A 23,859-nucleotide genomic window follows, 5' to 3' on the forward strand; every position below is an offset into this window, starting at 1 on the left:
ATGGATTAAGGGATCAAAAATAAGGAGGCTTCTAGACCAGTAGGGTGCTTAGGTGCCAGAGTCCTGTTTTTAAGCACCCCTGTGATCCACAAAACAGCTGCTTGGCTGCTGCATAATCATATCAAATACCCCACTCACACTCACTATCATAGGTTTGAATCTTGTGTGATCCTAAAGTGTTGATATCATCATATATACATAAATATACATACACACACACACACACACACACACACACACACACACACACACACATATATATACACTCACCCCATACCATGGATAACCAGACCGACAAAGAAAACCATGAACAGGTGATGGGTATACCAGAACACCTCATAGAATGATCTTCTGATGATCTCCGTGGATGAAGTCATGATCAGAATGAAAGCCACAGTGATTATGACACCAGTTACTCCAGCTATGGTAGTTAGTATCTGTGTTGTTGGGTTCTAAAATAAGAGTAAATTATTATGTATAGAGACTAAATCAAAGATGCAGCTTCAGTATAAGAATGAATGTAAGCAACAAACCAGACAAGGCAAAAAGCTTAGAAGCTGCATGAAAAAAGATAATCATCTGTTCTGTTATCCATTTAGGTTTATTCCAGACATGAATGTAAATATTAACTGGAATTTGTCTGTTTCAGCAATTGATAGTAGGAAATTACATAATCTTGCTAGTACATTTTTGTGTACAAGAGTGCCTTAGAAGAGAGAAACAATAAATTATTAGAGTTAAGAGTAGGTTTAAAAAAAAAAAAGAAGAGGTAATAACCGGTACAGCACTGAAAAAAAATCATTTGGAGAGAGATAAATGTGGGGTGCTCAATGGCTGACAGACTGTAAGAAGCATGGATCTGCTTTGTTCTTATTTCACTTTAATTTACATAATTTCAGGCAGCAATAGATGCCCCTGACAGCCTCGTGTTCTGTTGCCACTGCTGTCTCCATCAGGCTTTCATTCTGACTGCAGGCTTCCGGAATTCCAAAAGAGCTGCAGACTACAATTGAAGATTTACCCTTTCAGGGCTCTAAGCTGTTCTCCTCCAGGATGGACGATGCTATACACACACACACTGAAAGACTCGTGCAACACTTTGCTCGCTGGGAGTCTACACTTCCGCTACTAAAATGAAGCAAATTTAAACCATAACCCTACCTGAGACCACTGTTCCATCAGAGGCCCCAGTACATAGAAGATTAAAGACCTTCTTGATGTTACCCGCCATCTTCCATGACAATGGGCTCTTCTCGCCAGACATTTTCTACCTCAAAGCAGTCATTTTGATTCTTTGATTGAGGACAGCACACCAATTATATCTCCTCCTTTCGGGATCACAGCGATTGTATTGTACATGGCAAAAGATCATGTTGGACAAGTAGGTACTCAGCCCACTGGATATGTAATCCAGTTCATCTCCCTCCCTTTCCCCAACCCACTCTCCCCATCCCTTTTCAGAGAGTCTTCTCATGAGACCATGTTACTTTAAGAGCTATGGGTTGGGCACAATGGAGGATCCAGGAGGAATTTATTCCTGCTCCTTTCTAGTTCCAAAGAAATCTGGTGGCCTCTGCCCCATCCTAGATCTAAGAAAGCTGAACAAATTCATCAAGAAAATCAAGTTCAGGATGGTCACCCTTGCTTATATTATCCCTTCCTTGAAGACTGGAATGCTGCCCTCAATTTACAAATGCATATGACCACGTGGCGATACATCCTTCCCACAGGAAGTACCTTCAATTTCTGATAGCCATCAATGACTGCCTGTACACAGTGCTTCCTTTTGGCCTTCCGAGCATTTTCACCAAGTTCATGGTGGTGATAGAAGCCCTCCCTCATCATCTGGACATTTAAATATTTCCTTACATGGACGATTGGTTGGATCAAGCAGCATCAAGGGATCATATCCAAAACAGCATCCTAGTCATCAGGCATGCGTTCTTCCATCTAGGTCTGAAAATAAGTTTGAACAAATCACAGCTACAACTAACTCAGCACATAACTTTTATAGGATCAGACCTTAACACCATAACAGACATAGCTATCTTCCACAGAAAGTCTTCTTATCTATAGCCGCCTTTTCAGAAATCCTCAAGTTCAATCCAACAATGACAGTACAAGTCTCAGCCACATGCCTCATGTACGTGATTAACTCTGCATGCCAGACTTAACCTCTGTTGACTGTAGTCTTGGCTTCATTTGTACATTGATCTTCCAGGCATCTGCTGGACATGCAGATTTGTGTTTCTGTGCAAGTGCTTCAGTCTCTGGATTGGTGAATGGATCAGCAGAACGTATGTAAGTGAGTTCCATTTCTGTCCCCAGAACTGATTATGTCTCTGGTTACAGATGCATCTGTCAAAGATTGGGGGGCCATTTTAGTCAACTTCAGGCTAAAACTCACCTCAGGAAATTTTCCTCCATATAAACATTCTGGAGCTCAGGGCCATACATTGGGCCGGCAAAATATTTATGCTCACATTGAGAATTGGGTGATTCAAGTTCTCACGGACAATACGACTGCTATGTTTTACATGAACAAGCTGGGAGGGGCAAGGTCATCTCAGTTGTGTCAGGAGGCTATCCTCCTGCGGAATCTCTGTATTTGACACAAAGTTTCTTTGAAGGCCTTCCATTTTCCAGGAGTGAGAAACACTCTCCTGAAATCTTTCAGTAAGGTTTTCATAGACTTAACATGAGTGGTTGATCAGGATGGATGTTATCCTTCAGGTTTTCCACCACTGGGGGTACTCACTAATAGAATTATTCACAACAAAACTCAACAATAAATGCATGAGATTTTGCCCAAAGGTGGGTCGCAACCCCAGTTCCATCATAGATGCTTTTCTTCTTCCCTGATTCAGTCATCTTCTATATGCATTCACTTCTGATCATTTCATTCCGAGGGTTCTAAGGAAACTAAAACAAGACAGAGCATCACCAGTCCTCATTGCACTGGTGCGGCTAAGACAGTATTGGTTCATGGATCTATATCAGCTTTCCATCAGGTCACCGATAATTCTACCGCTGGTCAGGGATCTTATGTCACAAAACTAGGGCAAGTCTCTACATCTGAACCTCAAATCTCTCCAGCTTATGGCATGGATGATCTCTGGTTAAATATTCAAGAGAAACTGTGCTCCTGAGAGGTTTGGGCCATCTTAGTGAACAGAATCCACTAAACTCACATACACAGCAAAGTGCAAGAGATTTTCGATTTGGACATGCTCCCAACATTTATTTCCCCATCACACAGAAGTCACATATATTGGATTATCTTTTGGATCTCAAATCATCAGGCTACTCTATATCTGCCAATAGACAATTTTCCCAATTTTTTTCCTTAGAGAGTCATAGACTTTAAGGTCAGCAGGGGCTATCATGATCTAGTCTGACCTTCTGCACATTTCAGGCCACAGAATCCCACCCATCCACTCCCATAATAGATCCCTAACCTCTTGCTGGGTTACTGAAGTCCTCAGATCATTATTTAAAGACTTCCAGTTGTTTTTCAGTTTTTGAAGGGCCTGGTCAAGGTTTATGCTCCTGTGTTTGATCTTATAACCATTTGGTATTTGAATCTTGTGCTTTCCAAACTGATAGGACCTCCCTCCAATCTGGGGATATGACTTCATTATCTTTATTGTGTATGAAGATTTGAGTTTTTGGTGGCAATTATTTCTGTCAGTAGGGTTTCAGAGCTTCAATGTCTTTTAGCTTACCCTCCTTTTACTGTCTTTTAAAAAGGACAAGGTGTCCCTTCTAGGCCACATCCTAAATTTATACCCAAGGTACTGTCATCTTTCTACCCATGTCAAACAATTAATATTATGGTGTTTTTTCTCTAAACCTCATGTATCTAAGGCTGAGGAGGCTCTCCATAAACTTGGATGTTCATTAAGCCATGTTTGTTTGTTTTTTTACTTGGGCTGCACTAGATCCTTCAGGACTGCATCCCAGCTCTTTGTAAGCTGTGCAGTGTCATCTCAGTGAATCTCACACTGGGTCTCTGACTAGATCAAGCTCTGTTACAATCTTGAAGTCTCTCCTCCATTGAGGATAACTGCTCCCTCTGCCAAGGCTCGCTCCATTGCATCAGAATGTGATGGGGTGTACCAACACCACACTGGGGTCAGACCAATCACTGCAGGCCCAGGGGACCTTTCCCCTCACACCTGCTGTGCATGCTCCAGGTGGAGAAGACAGATAAAAGGAGGCAGCCTAGCTCAATTGGGGCTGGCAGAAGGAGAGGAAGGACATGTGCTGCAGGCTCCCGCAGAGTAGGGTGACCAGACAGCAAGTATGAAAAATCAGGATGGGGGGGGGGGTTAATAGGAGCCTATGCAAGAAAAAGACCCAAAAATCAGGACTGTCCCTATAAAATCAGGACATTTGGTCACCCTACTGCAGAGGAACCAGTGACTCTCCAGGCTGTTGGGGCTGTGGACCCAGACTATGCTGCGAACAACCAGCCAACCATGGAGTCTGACTGGGACGCTGAGTTGCTACCAGCTAAGGAGATGCCTGAGATGGGCCTTATGTATTAGAAGCCAATGCTTGACAGGGAATTTTCTGGCTTCCTAGAGCCTTGGTCAGAACCTGATGGAGTAGGGTGGGCCTGGGTTCCTCTGCTGTCTGTCCCCTGTACTACCATTATGTGTGGCCACCAAGGGCCCTAGATAGAGATTGAGTGTTTGCTCTGCCCCATCTCAGGCTACAGACTGTTTGCTTAGTCTGCCCTACCCACAGAGTCAGAGCTCCCAACTACTATTGTTTGCCCCAGCCAGGAGGCTAGAGACTGAGCATTTGCTTCCCCCCACTCCAGAGACTATGGACTGCTTAGTTTCTTGGCCCCGCCAGAGGCCCAGAGTCCCTCCCATCATAATTGTTTGACCCAACAGAGAATCCCAATGATCGTGTGACCAACCCCACACTGGGCCAATAGGAGTGGCCCCGCTCAATTCACCAGGCCGCCTTATGACACAGTATTGCTGAGTAATGTCCCAATAGGTCATATATGCAAGGCAGTAATGTGGTCTGTGCATACTTTATTTATTATGCCATCATTCAGACCTCTCAATGATGCCAGCTTTGGCAAGTTGGTGTTACAATCCCTCTTCAGATGATCCGAAGTCTTTCCCTGCAAAGGAACGGCTGTGGAGTTACCTATAGTGGATTGTATATATGCACAATCTTTCACGATGGGGGGGGGGGAATTTACTTTGCAGTAATTGTTGTTCTTTGAGATGCATTGTGCATACATTTCACAACCCTCCCACCTTCCCTTTACTTCAGAATTTATTACAGCCATGTGAAGGAATGGAGAGAGAAGTGGCAAAGATGCCCATTTTATGCCCTTGCCTGAAAGCATGAAGAGAGCAGGGGTGCATGTGCTACCTAGTGGTATTGCTGGCATATCTGACTTGAGTGCACTGTGCGCATGCACACCCACCTACAGTGGAATGTGTTTGTGCACAATACATCTCAAAGAACAAACAGATACTGCAAGATAAGGAACCATTTTTACATAGTGTAATTGAAGACCTAACTTGGCCTGCAGACCCTAGATTACTGTGGATGATGCACGAGAATGCACAGCTTGACTTCCAGATCCCAAAAATTGACTTTGTAGGGTTAGAAGTTAGGGGAAAAAAAAACCCAAAACATTTTACTTGTTAAGTGGACTTATTTGATATGGAAGTTCCACAGTGCCATTTTTAGAGTTGAACTATTCTCCGATGTTCACACTTGACAGCACAGAGTACATTTTCAAAGTGGTGCCTGTGATGAATATGTTCAGATCCTATTGCCTGTTAACAGGATTGATCTAGGTGACATTTTGACCGTTTACACTACACTGGCTAGTTTGAATGTTGAGATAAAATGAAAAATGTCAAAGACGCTTCATACACTGCTACTGCAGAGGCATAACTAAGCTGAAAAGAATAATTGAATTACTGCTTTCAGAACTTTCTTCTGGAAAGGTGGAAGAAATCCTTTGAATTTATTCAGAAAGGCAGACTTATTCAGAATGTAGAGACAGATGCAAGTGGTCAATAAAGGAAATGTAAAACTAATTATCAAAAGGTTAAAATATAGGCTACTTTGTGGACTGGCATTTAGTTACCATGTAATTGACAAGCAAGTATATTGTAATTAGAAAGGTTTGGAAATGACATTAGGAAATTTACTTCCATGTGTTTAGGAGAGTAGGCTTACCTCAGAAAAATGGGAGTAAAACACCAAAGGGTGCTGGACCTTCTCTAAAACCTGCAAACTCTTCCTCTTCAATCAGTGGTGAACATATCACATGTGCATCTGGTGACTATGGGTAGCATGTCCCAGCAAGGGCTCTAAACTCTAGAATTTGTTTTCCCCGTGGGTCTGAGAGACCTACCCAATTTGCCAACTTTCAGGTCAAGGCCATGAATGTTCAGGGCTTTGATGCTAGTGGAGTAGTTTATTTGCTTAATGTGTAGGAGATTTGATTTTTTTTTTTTAAAAACAGATGAAATAGTCACTTTGTAAGTTGAAAAATTAATACAATGATTGCATTGTTTTGAAAGCATAAAGACAAGACAGATTCATGCTTTCCCTTCCACCTTCTATCCAGGTGCCTATTTTCCCATTACAGGCTCTCTACTTAGCACCTATAATTCTCATTATAGTTGAAGTATGTGACATTATACACAAGCAAACAAATAACACCCCTGTGAACTATGGTCTAATGCAACAACTATAAAAATAAAATCAACTAACTGCAGTCTGCTCTCACTGAGGGGAAAAAAAAAAGTCTACTCGTTTACACTGGTGTAAAATCAAGAGCAAGTCCACCAGAGTCAATGAAGTCACTCCCAATGAACACCAATTTACAAAAAGTAGAATCTAGCCCCAAATTCAGGACACCTTGCAAAACCACTGTGAGAACCTAACACCAGCTGTGAAAGAAGTTTTATTATGTACTATTATTGGTTTTTTAAATTTAAGATATTCTCTTTTTCTAGTCAGAGGTTGTCAGCCATATTTCATATATCAATAGCTTACAGGTTTAATAACACTCAGCCACACCCCACTTATCTCCTTCCTAAACTAATTAACATAGCGAACACATTTCTCTGAGCTGGAAAACCTGAATACTGCATTTTTTTTAAAGCTATTGTTTTCAGCTGAAATTCAGGTTAATCTTTGACAGCATCTCCTAGCTCTGCTTAAAAGTTATTGAAATAGAGTTTTATCAACAAAAGAACTGCAGAGGACAATTTTTCAGATGAGGAAAGCAAGCACCTTGTGACAACTTACCACTTCATAGTTTCTAATTGGGTTCAAGTAGCTTTCATTTGGTGTTTTGCCAATGCCAGAAAGTTTATTCCGTAACCCCCCTGCTTCCTTCGATTGACTTATATGATATTGCTCTATGTTGAGCAGATGTGCAACAATATGGATGACTGTTTGAAAGAGATAATTATGCAAATTGAAGTTAAAGTTGTACATTTACATATGCCAGCATCAATTTTATTAACTATGACATGAAACATTTAAAAAAAAGTGTCTGTATGGATTAAGATCTTTACACAGTAATCAACAAAAATAGACTTTTGCCAATGTGTAATACATGGCAACTGGTTATGTTCAACGTATAAAATGGAATAGCAGCTTCAACATAATCTTCTCATGTTTATGGTCCCAATGATGCCATTTCTTGTGTTCCCAAATCTACTGCCCTTTAGCTTTTGGTGCCATGGAAAAGGTGTGCTCCTCAAAATAGGAATGATACACCATAAAACTGATTGGTTTCACTCAAAATTAGGCACCTTCTCTTGCTAAAAAGTTTATGGAGCCTTTCACTTCAACGGCACTTACACACATTTTATTAATGTCAATAGTGACACATAATTGGTGCCACCTAATGGGTGGCCATGATAACATGTTGTCAGAGGTCTTAACTCCTATTGGACAAAGAAACCACCACATCACAAAACTATAACTAACATAATGGGCAATCTCAAAGGGGAGCCTCAGGATCGAATTGTCATAACCTCTTCCTGCCAATGAGTGAGTCCTTCAGTGTCAGGTCGAGTTAGGGCAGAGTGGGGAAAGCATACATTGCAGCTCCCACTGTTGTACCTCTTTGTGAAAAAGAAGATCAAATTTCCACTGTAGTTTATCTAAGACATTTTGCTCTAATCATTGTAAAAATGTTATTTGGTAGCAGCAGCACATTTCTTTTCTTCTACCATAATCAGAGTTCTATTCCTAGTGCAAACATCCTACCAGACTCATATTTTGCGGGGCCTTACTTAAAAAAAAAAAAATCTTAGACCTGTAATTTTCTTCCTTCTGATGGGTGACAATCACTCCAACTTGTACCTGACAGATACAACACAAGTCTTCTAGCGCAAGCCAGACTGTGCTGTCCTGAAAGTTATTTTGTGCAAAATGTTAACATACGAAATATAATCCTATACAGAAAAAAATATTAAAATTCAAACAAATGCATTCAGAATGTTGGTTTCCTTGGTTCTCCTATGATGTTAGGTACTGGCCTGAGTTTTATTAGACTTGTGCTTCTGATAGTTTCTTGTGGGCCACTAAAAGAAAAAATAATTCAATCTAAAAGTGAATTATAGCAGGCGGGCAAGAGTAATGCAAACATCTAATTCAATTTTTCATTGTAGTTCCTTTAATGTACAATAGTTGTAGCAAACTAAAGAGTCTGGCACCAGATACCTTGTCATTAGCTAAAACATTTTATATCTCTATAGTGTATTTTGTGGAGTTTCCTTAGATCTACAGTGTGTGGAATTTGCTAAGTACTTTCAAAAGCCACTGTACAAATTCCTGAAATTTATGGGCATTTTTCATTGTGCTCAATTTATTCACTATGGGTACAGAGCTTAGAATGCTTCATCTATAGTTTGTTTTTACCAGTATTTTCCCCACTGCTCACAAGTAAATGTATACTATGCATGAAATTCTGCATTCCTTACTCAAGCAAAATTTCCTATGACATCAATGGGCGTTTTTCCCTGAGTAAGGGCTGCAGGATTTAGCCCTTTTTATTAGTAAAATCTGGAACCTTAGAAATGGTATGCATGTGTAGTAATTTGTATGCTAGCCTTTTGCATTTTTCATTTAGTCCACCACTGAGTTCAAATTACATGCTTTTATTGGGGAGACAGAAAAGGAAGAGGGACTGTCATTAGAGAGCAGTGTCCACGGTACATCTTAAGGATAATTTTAAAAAAAGAACAAAGAAATGTAATTTAATTACATTCTTGTAAGTCTGGTCAATTTAGTCTTATTCAGCCATTTCTGCTGTCAGTGAAGCATGCACAACTCTCATTGAGCTAAATAGAAATTGCACATGCTTATCTGAGGGCATGTGCTTATCTCTCTTTTTCTGCATGCCTACCTAGGATAATCATCATTTTGAAGTTAGTTGCTACTAATTAACCATCTTGGTATTCCCACTATTATAAAAATCAAAGGGTCAAAATCTTGTCCTTTTTAACCTTGCTAAGTGAGTGGTGAATGTTTCAGCAAACTGACCCTAAGTTTTGTAGAAAGAAAAGGAGTACTTGTGGCACCTTAGAGACTAAACAAATTTATTTGAGCATAAGCTTTCGTGAGCTACAGCTCATCCGATGAAGTGAGCTGTAGCTCACGAAAGCTTATGCTCAAATACATTTGTTAGTCTAAGGTGCCACGAGTACTCCTTTTCTTTTTGCGAATACAGACTAACACAGCCGCTACTCTGAAACCTAAGTTTTGTAGCAGCAGCATCTACTCTGCTTTCTGTTGTCACAGATTTTTCTTGAAGTTCAAAAGGAACAATCAAAAGCATACTGTTTAACATATTAAATTATGAATCTATGTAATACAACAATGTATAAGCATACCGAGTCCAGCAAATGATCTGATATTTTAATATTAAATTCCATACATTCTTAATTTGGGACTATTTGTTTTATTAACTTCATTCCCAATTTAAAGTTTTGCTGGATAATAAAGGTGAGGGATGGTAAGAGCTTTGCATGATATTGTCCTTAGAAATACTTGGAATATAGAATCTTATCTTCCCTGATTTTTGCTGAAGGACTAAATTAGGACTGGAGATGGAGCTATTTTAGCCACGATTGAGGAGAGGAGAAAGTGTTATTTTTGAATTTTTAAGGAAGATTTTTTCACAAGTCATGCATTTGAAGATAAATAGGGGACACACATACAAACAAAAAACTAAATTATTAACAACTGGTTGAAAATTAGGGCTTGTAGAAAGTTTCCCCATCAGTCCCCCCCCCCAATGGAAAATTGGGTTTTCAACTAAAACATTTTTATGGCAAGGGTCTGCTTTCCCTGAAAATTTTTGACATTTTGTTGGAAAACCAAATAACCAAAACCCCAAAAATGTGTTGGAAATATTAGTTTTTGGCAAAAGCCCAAAATATTCTGCCTTTTTACCATACATTACAAAACTCATGACTTGTCATTTTTTGCCTCCTCATTTTCTGAGCAAATCAATTAAAATCCCCTCTTCTCAGTTGCACAAGTTTGTCTCGAGATATTATAATCCCAGTAGTTATGTAGCAGTGCATCTAAATAGACCTTTAGAAATTTTGGGGTAGGTTTTTAATATTAAAGACAAGCAGAAAAAGCCAACTCTTCCAGACTACCTTTACGTCAAAATGAAATAAAAATATTTTTCTCTTTCTTTTGTAGGTTATCTTTAAAGCCAGCACTACTAAAGACACGAGTTCCAAATTTAAAAAAAACTAAGTGGGGGAACTGTAGATTTGTAAATATATAAATGTACTTTCACATCTGAAACATTATTTGCTCCTCTTTTATAAAGATCTTTAGGTTCAAGATATTTTTTGGGATTGAAATATTCCATTTGAATTAGAACATCTTGAATGATCTGTGTGGATCAAGTTGAGAGAGCATGAACCTGTGATTTTACTCTACAGGGAAGATTTATTAGAGGGTGAGTAACTCCTAGGCAGCTCTGATAGAAAGGCATGCAGAAAGGCAGGAAGCCACACTAAGCAGAATTCCCTTTACTGAATTTTCAGTGATGCCCTTTGATTATAGATAACATTGTTTCCTCTCTCTTTCAACTTACCTACTTCCACCAAGCTCTAATTACACCTGGCCAATTGAAGCCTACAGTTGAATTTGTATGAGGCCTGATGAAAAATTAAAGATTGGTATGGAAACATAGCTACAAACTTTTCCCAAGGCCACAAAAACCTCTACCAAGCTATTTTACCATATGAGAAGTAAGAGAAAATATTAATATTGCTGTAATTATCTTTAGCATGCTGCTAAGTAAAAGTGCTAAAATAACTAAAAAGTAGAGATAAATACTTGATATTATTAAACAAAAAGTGATTTACAACTTTATATTGTGCAGATATCAAACTCAGTGATTTCATCTACAAATTAGTTTAGCTTCCTACTGCCATATTTGAAACCATAAGAGAAAATTTACTTGTTAGAACTGTGACGGGTTCAGTCACAGAGAACCCTTGGGACGGTCACCGGATACGCTGAAACTACCTCTGAGCCCATTTTCTCAGATGGTTGGGACTCCAGAACCCTGCTTTGTTGAGACAGACATGCTAACCAGCTGCAACACAGACCCAGAGAATGAACCACACCCCCAAAACTGCAGACTTAACTGAAAACAGCTCAGCAAGTATTCCTGCCTCCAGTACCCAGACACTCTGCTCCCAATGGGATCCAAACCCCAAATAAATCCATTTTACTCTATATAAAGCGGATACAGAGTAAACTCATAAATTGTTCACCTTGTATAACACTGACAGAGATATGCATAGCTATTCCCCCCCCCCCCAAGCCAGGTATTAATCACTTACTCTGGGTTAATTAACAAACAAAAGTGATATCATGTATAAAAAGTAGGATTTGAGTGGTTTCAAGTAATAACAGACAGAACAAAGTAAATTATCAAGCAAAATAAAACAAAAAAAAAACACGCAAGTCTACGCCGAATACATTAAGAAACTGAATTCAGGTAAATTGCAGCCTCAGAGATGTTCCAATAAGATTCTTTCACAGACTAGACTCCCTCCTAGTCTGGGCCCAATCCTTTCCCCTGGTACAGTCCTTGTTAGTTCCAGCTCAGATGGCAACTAGGGGTTTTCTCATGACTGGTTTCAGAGTAGCAGCCGTGTTAGTCTGTATTCGCAAAAAGAAAAGGAGTACCCGTGGCACCTAGTCTAAGGTGCCACGGGTACTCCTTTTCTTTTTTCTCATGACTGTAGCCCCCTTTGTTCTGTTCCACCCCCTTTTGTAGGTTTGACACAAGGCGGGAATCTTTTGTCTCTCTGGATCCCTATCCCACCTCCTAAATGGAAAAGGACCAGGTTTAAGATGGATTCCAGTACCAGGTGACATGATTACATGTCACAGTAAGACCTCTTTCTCCATTCTTTCAGGGCTGGCCTGCATGTACCCAGGAAGGTTGATGAGTAAACAGAAAAAGAAAAAGGAGTACTTGTGGCACCTTAGAGACTAACAAATTTATTTGAGCATAAGCTTTTGTGAGCTACAGCTCACTTCATTGGATGCATTCAGTGGAAAATACAGTGGGGAGATTTATATACACAGAACATGAAACAATGGGTGTTACCATACACACTGTAATGAGAGTGATCACTTAAAGTGAGCTATTACCAGCAGGAAAGCAGGGGGGGGGGAAAAAAACCCTTCTGTAGTGATAATCAAGGTGGGCCATTTCCAGCAATTGACAAGAATGTCTGAGGAACAGTGGTGGGGTGGGAAGGGGGGGGGGGAGAATAAACATGGAGAAACCTTGTAGGTATTTGTCTGTCTGAGGGGTTTAAAGAAACTCCCTGAAAAAGCTCAAGAACAAGTCTGCACAGACACACCCTGGAACCCTGACCTGGGGTATTCTATCTGCTACCCAAGATCCATAAACCTGGAAATCCTGGACGCCCCAACATCTCAAGCATTGGCACCCTGACAGCAGGATTGTCTGGCTACGTGGATTCCCTCCTCAGGCCCTACGTTACCAGCACTCACAGTTATCTTTGAGACACCGACTTCCTGAGGAAACTACAATCCATCGTTTCAGAGTAGCAGCCGTGTTCGTCTGTATTCGCAAAAAGAAAAGGAGTACTTGTGGCACCTTAGAGACTAACAAATTTATTAGAGCATAAGCTTTCGTGAGCTACAGCTCACTTCATCGGATGCATTTGGTGGAAAAAACAGAGGAGAGATTTATACACACACACACAGAGAACATGAAACAATGGGTTTATCATACACACTAAGGAGAGTGATCACTTAAGATAAGCCATCACCAACAGCAGGGGGGGGAAGGAGGAAAACCTTTCATGGTGACAAGCAGGTAGGCTAATTCCAGCAGTTAACAAGAATATCAGAGGAACAGTGGGGGGTTGGGGTGGGAGGGAGAAATACCATGGGGAAGTAGCTTTACTTTGTGTAATGACTCATCCATTCCCAGTCTCTATTCAAGCCTAAAGTTAATTGTATCCAGTTTGCAAATTAATTCCAATTCAGCAGTCTCTCGTTGGAGTCTGTTTTTGAAGCTTTTTTGTTGAAGTATAGCCACTCTAAGATCTGTGATCGAGTGACCAGAGAGATTGAAGTGTTCTCCAACTGGTTTTTGAATGTTATAATTCTTGACGTCTGATTTGTGTCCATTCATTCTTTTACGTAGAGACTGTCCAGTTTGGCCAATGTACATGGCAGAGGGGCATTGCTGGCACATGATGGCATTATCACATTGGTAGATGCGCAGGTGAACGAGCCTCTGACAGTGTGGCTGATGTGATTAGGCCCTATGATGGTGTCCCCTGAATAGATATGTGGACAGAGTTGGCAACGGGCTTTGTTGCAAGGATAGATTCCTGGGTTAGTGGTTCTGTTGTGTGGTGTGTGGTTGCTGGTGAGTATTTGCTTCAGATTGGGGGGCTGTCTGTAAGCAAGGACTGGTCTGTCTCCCAAGATCTGAGAGAGCGATGGCTCGTCCTTCAGGATAGATTGTAGATCCTTGATGATGCGTTGGAGAGGTTTTAGTTGGGGGCTGAAGGTGATGGCTAGTGGCGTTCTGTTGTTTTCTTTGTTGGGCCTGTCCTGTAGTAGGTGACTTCTGGGTACTCTTCTGGCTCTGTCAATCTGTTTCTTCACTTCAGCAGGTGGGTATTGTAGTTGTAGGAATGCATGATAGAGATCTTGTAGGTGTTTGTCTCTGTCTGAGGGGTTGGAGCAAATGCAGTTATATCGTAGCGCTTGGCTGTAGACAATGGATCGAGTGGTATGATCTGGATGAAAGCTAGAGGCATGTAGGTAGGAATAGCGGTCAGTAGGTTTCTGATATAGGGTTGTGTTTATGTGACCATCGCTTATTAGCACCGTAGTGTCCAGGAAGTGGATCTCTTGTGTGGACTGGTCCAGGCTGAGGTTGATGGTGGGATGGAAATTGTTGAAATCATGGTGGAATTCCTCCAGGGCTTCTTTTCCATGGGTCCAGATGATGAAGATGTCATCAATGTAGCGCAAGTAGAGTAGGGGCATTAGGGGACGAGAGCTGAGGAAGCGTTGTTCTAAGTCAGCCATAAAAATGTTAGCATACTGTGGGGCCATGCGGGTACCCATCGCAGTGCCGCTGATTTGAAGGTATACATTGTCCCCAAATGTGAAATAGTTATGGGTCAGGACAAAGTCACAAAGTTCTGCCACCAGGTTAGCCGTGACAGTATCGGGGATACTGTTCCTGACGGCTTGTAGTCCATCTTTGTGTGGAATGTTGGTGTAGAGGGCTTCTACATCCATAGTGGCTAGGATGGTGTTTTTAGGAAGATCACCAATGGACTGTAGTTTCCTCAGGAAATCGGTGGTGTCTTGAAGATAGCTGGGAGTGCTGGTAACGAAGGGCCTGAGGAGGGAGTCTACATAGCCAGACAATCCTGCTGTCAGGGTGCCAATGCCTGAGATGATGGGGCGTCCAGGATTTCCAGGTTTATGGATCTGGGTAGCAGATAGAATACCCCAGGTCGGGGCTCCAGGGGTGTGTCTGTGCGGATTTGTTCTTGTGCTTTTTCAGGGAGTTTCTTGAGCAAATGCTGTAGTTTCTTTTGGTAACTCTCAGTGGGATCAGAGGGTAATGGCTTGTAGAAAGTGGTGTTGGAGAGCTGCCTAGTAGCCTCTTGTTCATACTCCGACCTATTCATGATGACGACAGCACCTCCTTTGTCAGCCTTTTTGATTATGATGTCAGAGTTGTTTCTGAGGCTGTGGTGGCACTGTGTTCTGCATGGCTGAGGTTATGGGGTAAGCGATGCTGCTTTTCCACAATTTCAGCTCATGCACGTTGGCGGAAGCAGTCTATGTAGAAATCCAGGCTGCTGTTTCGACCTTCAGGAGGAGTCCACTCAGAATCCTTCTTTTTGTAGTGTTGGCAGGAAGGTCTCTGTGGGTTAATATGTTCGTCAGAGATGTGTTGGAAATATTCCTTGAGTCTGAGACGTCGAAAATAGGATTCTAGGTCACCACAGAACTGTATCATGTTCGTGGGGGTGGAGGGGCAAAAGGAGAGGCCCCGAGATAGCCCAGCGGAAGAATCTGTCCTAAGAGTATAGTTGGATAGATTAACAATATTGCTGGGTGGGTTACGGGAACCATTGTTGGGGCCCCTTGTGGCATATAGTAGTTTAGATAGCTTAGTGTCCTTTTTCTTGCTTGTCACCATGAAAGGTTTTCCTCCTTTCCCCCCCTGCTGCTAGTGATGGCTTATCTTCAACAATTTCCATCCCACCATCAACCTCAGCCTGGACCAGTCCACACAAGAGATCTACTTCCTAGACACTACTGTGCAAATAAGTGATGGTCACATAACCACCACCCTATACCAGAAACCTTCTGACCGCTATTCCTACCTACATGCCTCCAGCTTTCATCCAGGCCACACCACATGAACCATTGTCTACAGCCAAACTCTATGATACCACCACATTTGCTCCAACCCCTCAGACAGAGACAAACACCTACAAGGTCTCTATCAAGCATTCTTACAACTACAATGCCCACCTGCTGAAGTGAAGAAACAGATTGACAGAGCCAGAAGAGTACCCAGAAGTCACCTACTACAGGACAGGCCCAACAAAGAAAACAACAGAACGCCACTAGCCATCACCTTCAGCCCCCAATGCATCATCAAGGATCTACAACCTATCCTGAAGGATGACCCATCACTCACAGATCTTGGGAGACAGCCCCCCAACCTGAAGCAAATACTCACCAGCAACCACACAAGAGAACCACTAACCTAGGAACCTATCCTTGCAACAAAGCCTGGTGCCAACTGTGTCCATATATCTATTCAGGGGACATCACATCAGCCATGCTATCAGAGGCTTGTTCACCTGCACATCTACCAATGTGATATTTGCCATCATGTGCCAGCAATGCCCCTCTGCCATGTACATTGGTCAAACTGGACAGTCTCTACGTAAAAGAATAAATGGAAACAAATCAGACATCAAGAATTATAACTTTCAAAAATCAGTCAGAACACTTCAATCACTTTTCCACTGAATGCATCCGATAAAGTGAGCCATAGCTCACGAAAGCTTATGCTCAAATAAATTTGTTAGTCTCTAAGGTGCCACAAGTACTCCTTTTCTTTTTGCGAATACAGACTAACACGGCTGCTACTCTGAAATCTGAAACCTGAGTAAACAGAGCCATTCACAACCAATTGTCCTAGTTAATGGGAGCCATCAAGATTCCAAGCCACCATTAATGACCCACACTCTGCATAATTACAATAGGACTTCAGAGTAATACTTCATATTTCTAGCTTCAGATAGAAGAATGATACATTCATAAACATAGGATGAACACAGATACGATTTGTAAATCTTACAAGAGACCTTTTGTATGAAGCATATTGCAATTACATCTATTCACACTTATAAATATATTTCCATAAAACATATGGAGTCCAACATCACAAGAACAACTAGAAAATTTCTAACAGTTTTGTGTGACACTGGATTGTTTATGCAGGTACTACCTATAATGCTTTTTAGCATACAAAAAATTGACAATTGTGCCTGAAATTTTTCACAGTTTTCTCTGTACATCATCTTAACATTGCTAAATATTATAACAAGGAACTGAATATACTTATGGGTAGCAGCTTATAGTGCAAGCAAATAAATGTGATTTTCCACATACTGTACAGATGTAGACTAAATGTTTAGTATCAGGAGTTTTCTGTAGCATTTAATTTTGTATTTTAAACAACTGAGTTTCTGGTCCTTCTTAACACAAAGGATATCATAGATTCATAGATACTAAGGTCAGAAGGGACCATTCTGATCATCTAGTCCGACCTCCTGCACAGCGCAGGCCACAGAATCTCACCCACCCACTCCTATGAAAAACCTCACCGATGTCTGAGCTATTGAAGTCCTTAAATCATGGTTCAAAGACTTCAAGAGGCAGAGAAGCCTCCCTCAAGTCTACCATGCCCCATGCTACAGAGGAAGGCGAAAAACCTCCAGGGCCTCTCCAATCTGCCCTGGAGGAAAATTCCTTCCCGACCCCAAATATGGCAATCAGCTAAACCCTGAGCATATGGGCAAGATTCACCAGCCAGATACTACAGAAAATTCTTTCCTGGGTAACTCAGATCCCAAAGGCACAAAAATCAACTCGGTATTTCCACAAACAAAATGTTTTTCTTACTTGTTTTTAAAAGGAAACACGAGTTCATAAATTGTAATGTTTCACTAGTCAAATGTCCTTTTGTTTTGATGTTTTCTTTTTTTCAATGTCATCATCAATTTCTCCCTATAGACAGTCAGGATTAAATACTGGCTTTCTGGCACTTGACATCAGCTGCTGTGTAAATCTCTGGAATTACTGAAGTTATGAAGTAATCACTTTTCTGAGAAGCTTGCATTTCCAAAAATGTCCAGTTTAACACACTAGCAAACATTTTTACACTAATATAAATAAAAATGGCTTATTTGACTTTGTGCAATTTTATTCCCATTTTGGAGTCTGACAGAAATTATACACCAACTAGAAGTTGTCTGATTTACAGTCCTGGGCTGATATGTTAATTAAAAGAAAAAAAAAAAAGTGTTGCATTCTCTAGCAATGTGTTCTATGCTGAAAATGAACTCTGATAAGTGAATGGACATGACAGATAAGCAAGTCATCCTAATATACTAGGAGATACATATTCCACCTCCTCCCCCTTCCTAACTACTTTAATATTACATCCAAATGGTAAAATTCAGCGTTTGGATCTTAATGGAGGATCCTGATTCCATATTCTGCTCTCTCGCCATGGAAAGGTTAATGTCAGATACATGCATGGAAAAGCAGATCCCTCATATAGGGAGAGCAGAATATTAGAGTCAAGTTCAATTATGACATTGTGAGAGCAGAATTCCGACAGTAAAATTTGCTATGTCTGTAGCAACCCTAATTAACCCCTTCATTTGTCCTGCTTTAACCCCCCCCAAAGATTTAAAAAATAAATATATTTAAAAAAACAAAAACAAGGAAACACCCATGTGAAACCCTGACCCCATTGAAATGAATAGGAATTTTGTCATCGACTTCAATGGGTGTGCTGTTTTATATTCAGGTAATCCACTAGTTTTAATGATAATTCATTGCTAGTAATTTAACAGTCTTTATAAGATGCATAGTTAACATATACACAGAACATCTTAACTTGGGTCAGTCCATCAGTCTAACCTAAAACCAATGGTCTTCTCTGGCTGTCATCTCCCACACCCTGAAGATTCTATTCATTATCTTAAGTATAAATATCAATTGAGTTTATATCTAAAGAATTATTATAATAGAGTGCATGAACTACCTTATTTGAATCCAAGATATAGAGAATGTACCTATACTGGTAGAAATTGTGCTCAGAAAGCTACACCATCACCACCACCACCACCACCGTGGGATCAGGCTTTCCCCCCAGAATCCTCATTAAGCTAATAGCATTATGGTTAGTGAAAGGATAGCTATAGAGTATGGTGTGATGACCATACAAACTAGATGACATGATGTTAGTAAGGGAGCGTGTAAAGGAGAAGACTCACCCCTGCAGCACCTCCTATTGGTCATTGGCTCTTTTCCAGCATGGAGCACCCTCTGCAGGCCAGCGATCCACCCCAGCTCTGGCCCCCGTATCCCTCACAGACCCCTGTACCCCTTTCTCTGGGATTCTGCCCCCTGGCAGTACCCCCACACTCTACCTCTGGGTTTCCCCTTCCTGGGGAACCCCCAACTCACTATCCCCACCTTGCCTCAGTCCAGGCTACTGCCAGTCATCACCAAGCCACTGCTCCCGAGGACAGACTGCAGTGTAAAGGCCACTCATCATAGGCAAGGGGGTTTGGACCTGTTGCCTTCCTCTGCCTCCCAGTACTTCTACAAGCCTTGGACTAGATCCTATAGCTTGGGGAGTTGCCAGCCTAGAGCACCCCCATTCAGCCTACTCTTTCCCCAGCACTGCACCACCCTCAGTACCCTGTCAGGCAGGCCCTGTTCTCTCCCAGCCTAGAGAGAGACTCCTTAGTCCTCTGACTCACAGCCTTTTTATACAGGCCAGCTGGGCTCTGATTGGGGCGTGGTTGCTGCGGCTGCTTCCCCAATCAGCTATCCCCAGCCACAGCCCTCTCCAGGGCTGCTTTTAACCCCTTCTATTTTAGGAGCAGGGTAACCACCCTGCTACAGAAAAATAGACTTTGTTAAGTTTCTGAGCATGTCCAGTCTGAGGTAGGTGTTTCCAGAAATCTGAGCAGAGTACTCACACAATGTAATGAAAATACTATGCCACCTCTCCCCAAATATCCTTTTGTACCACTGACAGACCCCAGTTGTCAGGATTGAACGTGGGGCCCTGGGGAGCTTAGTGCATGAGCCACTACTGCATGAGCTAAATATCTTACACCTGTTAGGTAAGACTATAGAGCGGACTCATTAAGCTCTCTCTCTCTCTCTCTGTCAGTGGTTTCAGTGCCACTAGAGGGGACAGAACATCACACCCAGGAGGCGTGTGGGTTATACTTTCTCTCAAGGATTTGCTAAATATTACTGAAATCAGGTCTTTACACTAGGCAGTAAGTTTCTAAAGCTTGATGGAGCTAATAGAAGGGTAACCTTTAGACATGATTGCAGCTGAAGTGTTATTAACTCTACCACAGCAAAAACTAGAATTTTCTGCAGACTATTGACCAGCAGGAAAGACTCCTGTCATATTTAAAGTTTCATTCACTAAATAGTCATATTAGTACAGTGAGTGTATCAGTGTTTTTTATGCGGACACAGCAGCAAAATGAGGACAAACACATGCATGGAATTAAGCTGCAACTTATTAGACTTTAACACAGCAGAGGACCGCTACTCTCTAATCACTCATACTCCCCTTTACTAGGCATTTAACTGGCTCTAGTGCAGGAGCTACAGAGCTCCTTACCATATAACCCATAACTCAGGATAGGCTGTCCTCGGCCTTCCCCCTGCAGGCCTCTGCTCTCTCTGAGTTCTAGCACCCTTCCTGCCCTTAAGAGGATTCCATGAGCCCAAGGCCATCACCAAAATCCCAGGTCTTTTACTTCTGGGACCAATTCATTTTATTCTCTTAATTGCACTGGAAACCAGTTCTGAAGGATGCTTCATATGACCCCTGCGCCAGGTTAAATCCTGGGAACTGGGGAATGCTGAGCAAACAACACTCCCTTCTCCTCAGCTGGCCAATGGGTGCCAGAAACTGCCAGCAGGAGGACCTACCCGGTGTCCCGCAGTCGGTGTCTGACCCCATCAAGTTCCCTCCACCTGTTGAGGCAGGTGGGTGGCATACAGAGGTTATAATATTAGGTAGAATCACTATATCATTATTAAGCGACAATTGAAAGACAAACCAGGAAAAATAGAAAACTTACTTGCATTTACAGCTATTCCATAGGCAACTATCTTATGAAATGTGAGGTTTTTGTCAAGTTGTCTCCTCAGTGCTCCTCTACAACACTTGGCAAAAAAGCAAAACTCATTTTACAAGTTACATAGTTCACTCAATTTATTATTTCTAACTCACACATAGGGAAAGGGGGATCATGAGTTCAACTGCTATTTTTAATTTTTTAAAAAATCAACCAATTGCATGCTACATATTGACATAATTTATTCACGTATTTCTCACAGGGATTCAGTACACTTGGGGGTTTAATGGCAGAAATTCAGTGGAAACCAATTACTGAATAAGGTCTTGATCGTATAAGTTCTTATGTAGTGCACAAAGAGAGGGCACATTTTTACAGTATTGCCAACTCCTGTGATTTTATTGCAAGTCTATAAATGTTTGGGTTTTTTCTAAAGCCTTGCCTCCTGGAATCATGTGCGTATGTGAGAATCTCAGCTTTCATTAGAAACATAAGGCTCCACCTATGTGTTCATCACTTTCGCCTTCATCTTGCCATTAGACAGGAGTAACATGATGGATACACAGCAATGTTCTCCATTAATGCAAGTTGAATTTCCCTATACTCCTTGTCTACACTGTCACATTTTACTTTGTGCTTATATGCACAACACTTCACATCACCAGTATTATGCAGAATCTAGCCCTAAATAGTGTTGCCTCTAAAGCTACAAATGATTAGTCTCCTTTTAATTATGGGCATATAATAACAGTGTAAACAATAATAACTCAGAACTAAATGCACAGATTTTTCTAACAATTACATTCCTTTGCAATTTTTGATTTGGACAACATTGATGAGCTATAGAAATAAGAGAAAATAATACATGGATTTCAAAAACTGTACTTACAATGCTTGTTCCCCTTATGAATGAGATAAGGTTTCTACTGACTGGTAGCAGGATTAACATGCAGTTAAAATTAAGGCATGTCGCAGAAGCTCTCGCCCAAGCCAGTGTTGACTGTACACATAATGGTATAAAAATTATATTACAAATTTGGGGGGGAGGTTAAAGAAGAAAGGAAACATATTAAAAAGCAAGTCTCTCATTTGGAAAAATTACTCAGTATCAGCAAAAGTAGTATAGTAGAGACCGATAATAAAATACGCATGTTGCAACATTCTCCTTTGAGAAGGTGCTTAGCAGTCTAACTCATACTTACACCCAGCATAACCCGTGTATAAAGGTAAGCATCATCTTCTTCATACCAGTGGTATGTGTCAATAAACAGATATAAATTCAATCCCAGCCACACCAGCTACAATAAAAAGTGGGGGGTGGGGGAAGACGACTGATTAATGCCACCTTGGATATTTTACTGAATATTAAATCATTTGTGGTATTCTTTCAAAAGGACCTGGGAAGTATTTCAATACCAGTATGAAACACAGTTCTAGAAGATCACAGAAGTTAAAAATGGAAAATACCTATCAGACTGAGGCTATCTTTTGGCAAATGCAGGATATAGTCCCCCAGTAGAGGACATATCATTACATAGTAAATGTCAGATAGTACATTTAATTTAGCATGGAAGTAAGTGTATGTGTTTGCAAAAGGCAATAACAATGAAAACTAAAGACTTTCAAAGTGAAAAGAGTTGGGAAGGTTGAGGGAACTCCCTCACCCAAAAAATCAGAAAATAATTCAGAGCACAATTTCCAATACAATTATAAAACACTGTTTCCTTAATCTGAGAAGTAAAATGCTTAAAAAATATACAGTAAGACATTATTTTAAAGGCTATTTATAAAAGTTGAATATTTTATACAGGTTTTACATTTCACTTGTTCATTTACTGTAAGCAAATCATAAAAAACCTCTTAAACAAGCTTAAATACTTATATATAGCCAATTAGTTTTTTTAATATTAAAGAGATACTTACTAATAACAGGACTGACAGACTTTCATTGAAAACCCAGCATCTCATCTTGATTGCCACTCTTTTATGTTAACAGCAATTCACTCTTGCCTCATAACATAACCTGAGTTCTCTGTACATTCCTCAAGCTTTTCTGCTAACTACTTTTTGTCTTTAGATCTTAATAAGCACCTTCCCGAGCTGCAGCTCTCGCTAGGAATTTTCTAAGTAAGGACTTCCTGCTATGAGCAGATCACCAAACTGACATGCCTTATGACTTGTGTAAACACAAAGCTGATCTGTGTCCAGTGATTCCGCTTTCAAAAGTTATTTTACAGAAAATGAGAGCTGGTTTCATTAAATTATCCTCATTTACCATTCTGGGTTGGCTTTCACCACAGGTTCAGCAGAAATGAACATAATTCTTCATGATGCAAGTTCTTAAAATACCAAACAGGATGGAGTATTCATTATGTATATATCTTAAACACACAAAATTATCTTAAAAGAAGTTGATGATTGCAAAGTCAAGCACTCAAAAGTTAGGAAATGCCAGAATGAAAGTTGCCTATACAACCTTAATACAGACCCTTTGTGAGTATGTATTATGATACAGACCTTAATAACATGATCCGATACTATTTTTTCACACAAGACCCCTGCTTTATTCACAGCACAGGATGGACAGTGTTCATTTAGTGAGATGCTATTCAATATTTTGTTTTATCCTCAGTGTGCAATATATGGTCCCATGCCCTATTCAGACTCTGCTCTGAATACAAAATTAATTTCCTTATTGGCTTTTCTATGATGCTCATCAATATAGGATCTGACTGCTTCATAAACATTAACAAATTTATTTTCACAACACCCCTGTGAGATGAGGAGGAGCTGAGGCACAAAGAGATTAAAGTCAAAAGCATCCACTAATTTTCAGCGCCCAATCTGAGATACCTAAGGCTTGAACTGC

At 40.8% G+C, this 23,859-nt stretch overlaps 1 protein-coding gene across 1 annotated transcript in view; it reads right to left on the reverse strand.

Moving 5' to 3' along the window:
- The window catches only part of NOX3 (NADPH oxidase 3), a 62,502-nt gene extending 39,544 nt beyond the window's left edge, over positions 1-22,958 (reverse strand). Inside the window, exons 1-6 of the mRNA XM_038396216.2 lie at positions 22,914-22,958; positions 22,193-22,288; positions 21,880-21,990; positions 20,994-21,078; positions 7,303-7,448; positions 271-452 (exon numbers count right to left, since the gene is read on the reverse strand). Coding sequence (XP_038252144.1) covers positions 271-452; positions 7,303-7,448; positions 20,994-21,078; positions 21,880-21,990; positions 22,193-22,288; positions 22,914-22,958 — 665 coding nt within the window. The remainder of the gene's footprint in view (positions 1-270; positions 453-7,302; positions 7,449-20,993; positions 21,079-21,879; positions 21,991-22,192; positions 22,289-22,913) is intronic.
- Positions 22,959-23,859: the final 901 nt, after the last annotated feature.

Source organism: Dermochelys coriacea, chromosome 3, assembly GCF_009764565.3.
Source record: "Dermochelys coriacea isolate rDerCor1 chromosome 3, rDerCor1.pri.v4, whole genome shotgun sequence".
Taxonomy (NCBI): Eukaryota; Metazoa; Chordata; order Testudines; family Dermochelyidae; genus Dermochelys; species Dermochelys coriacea.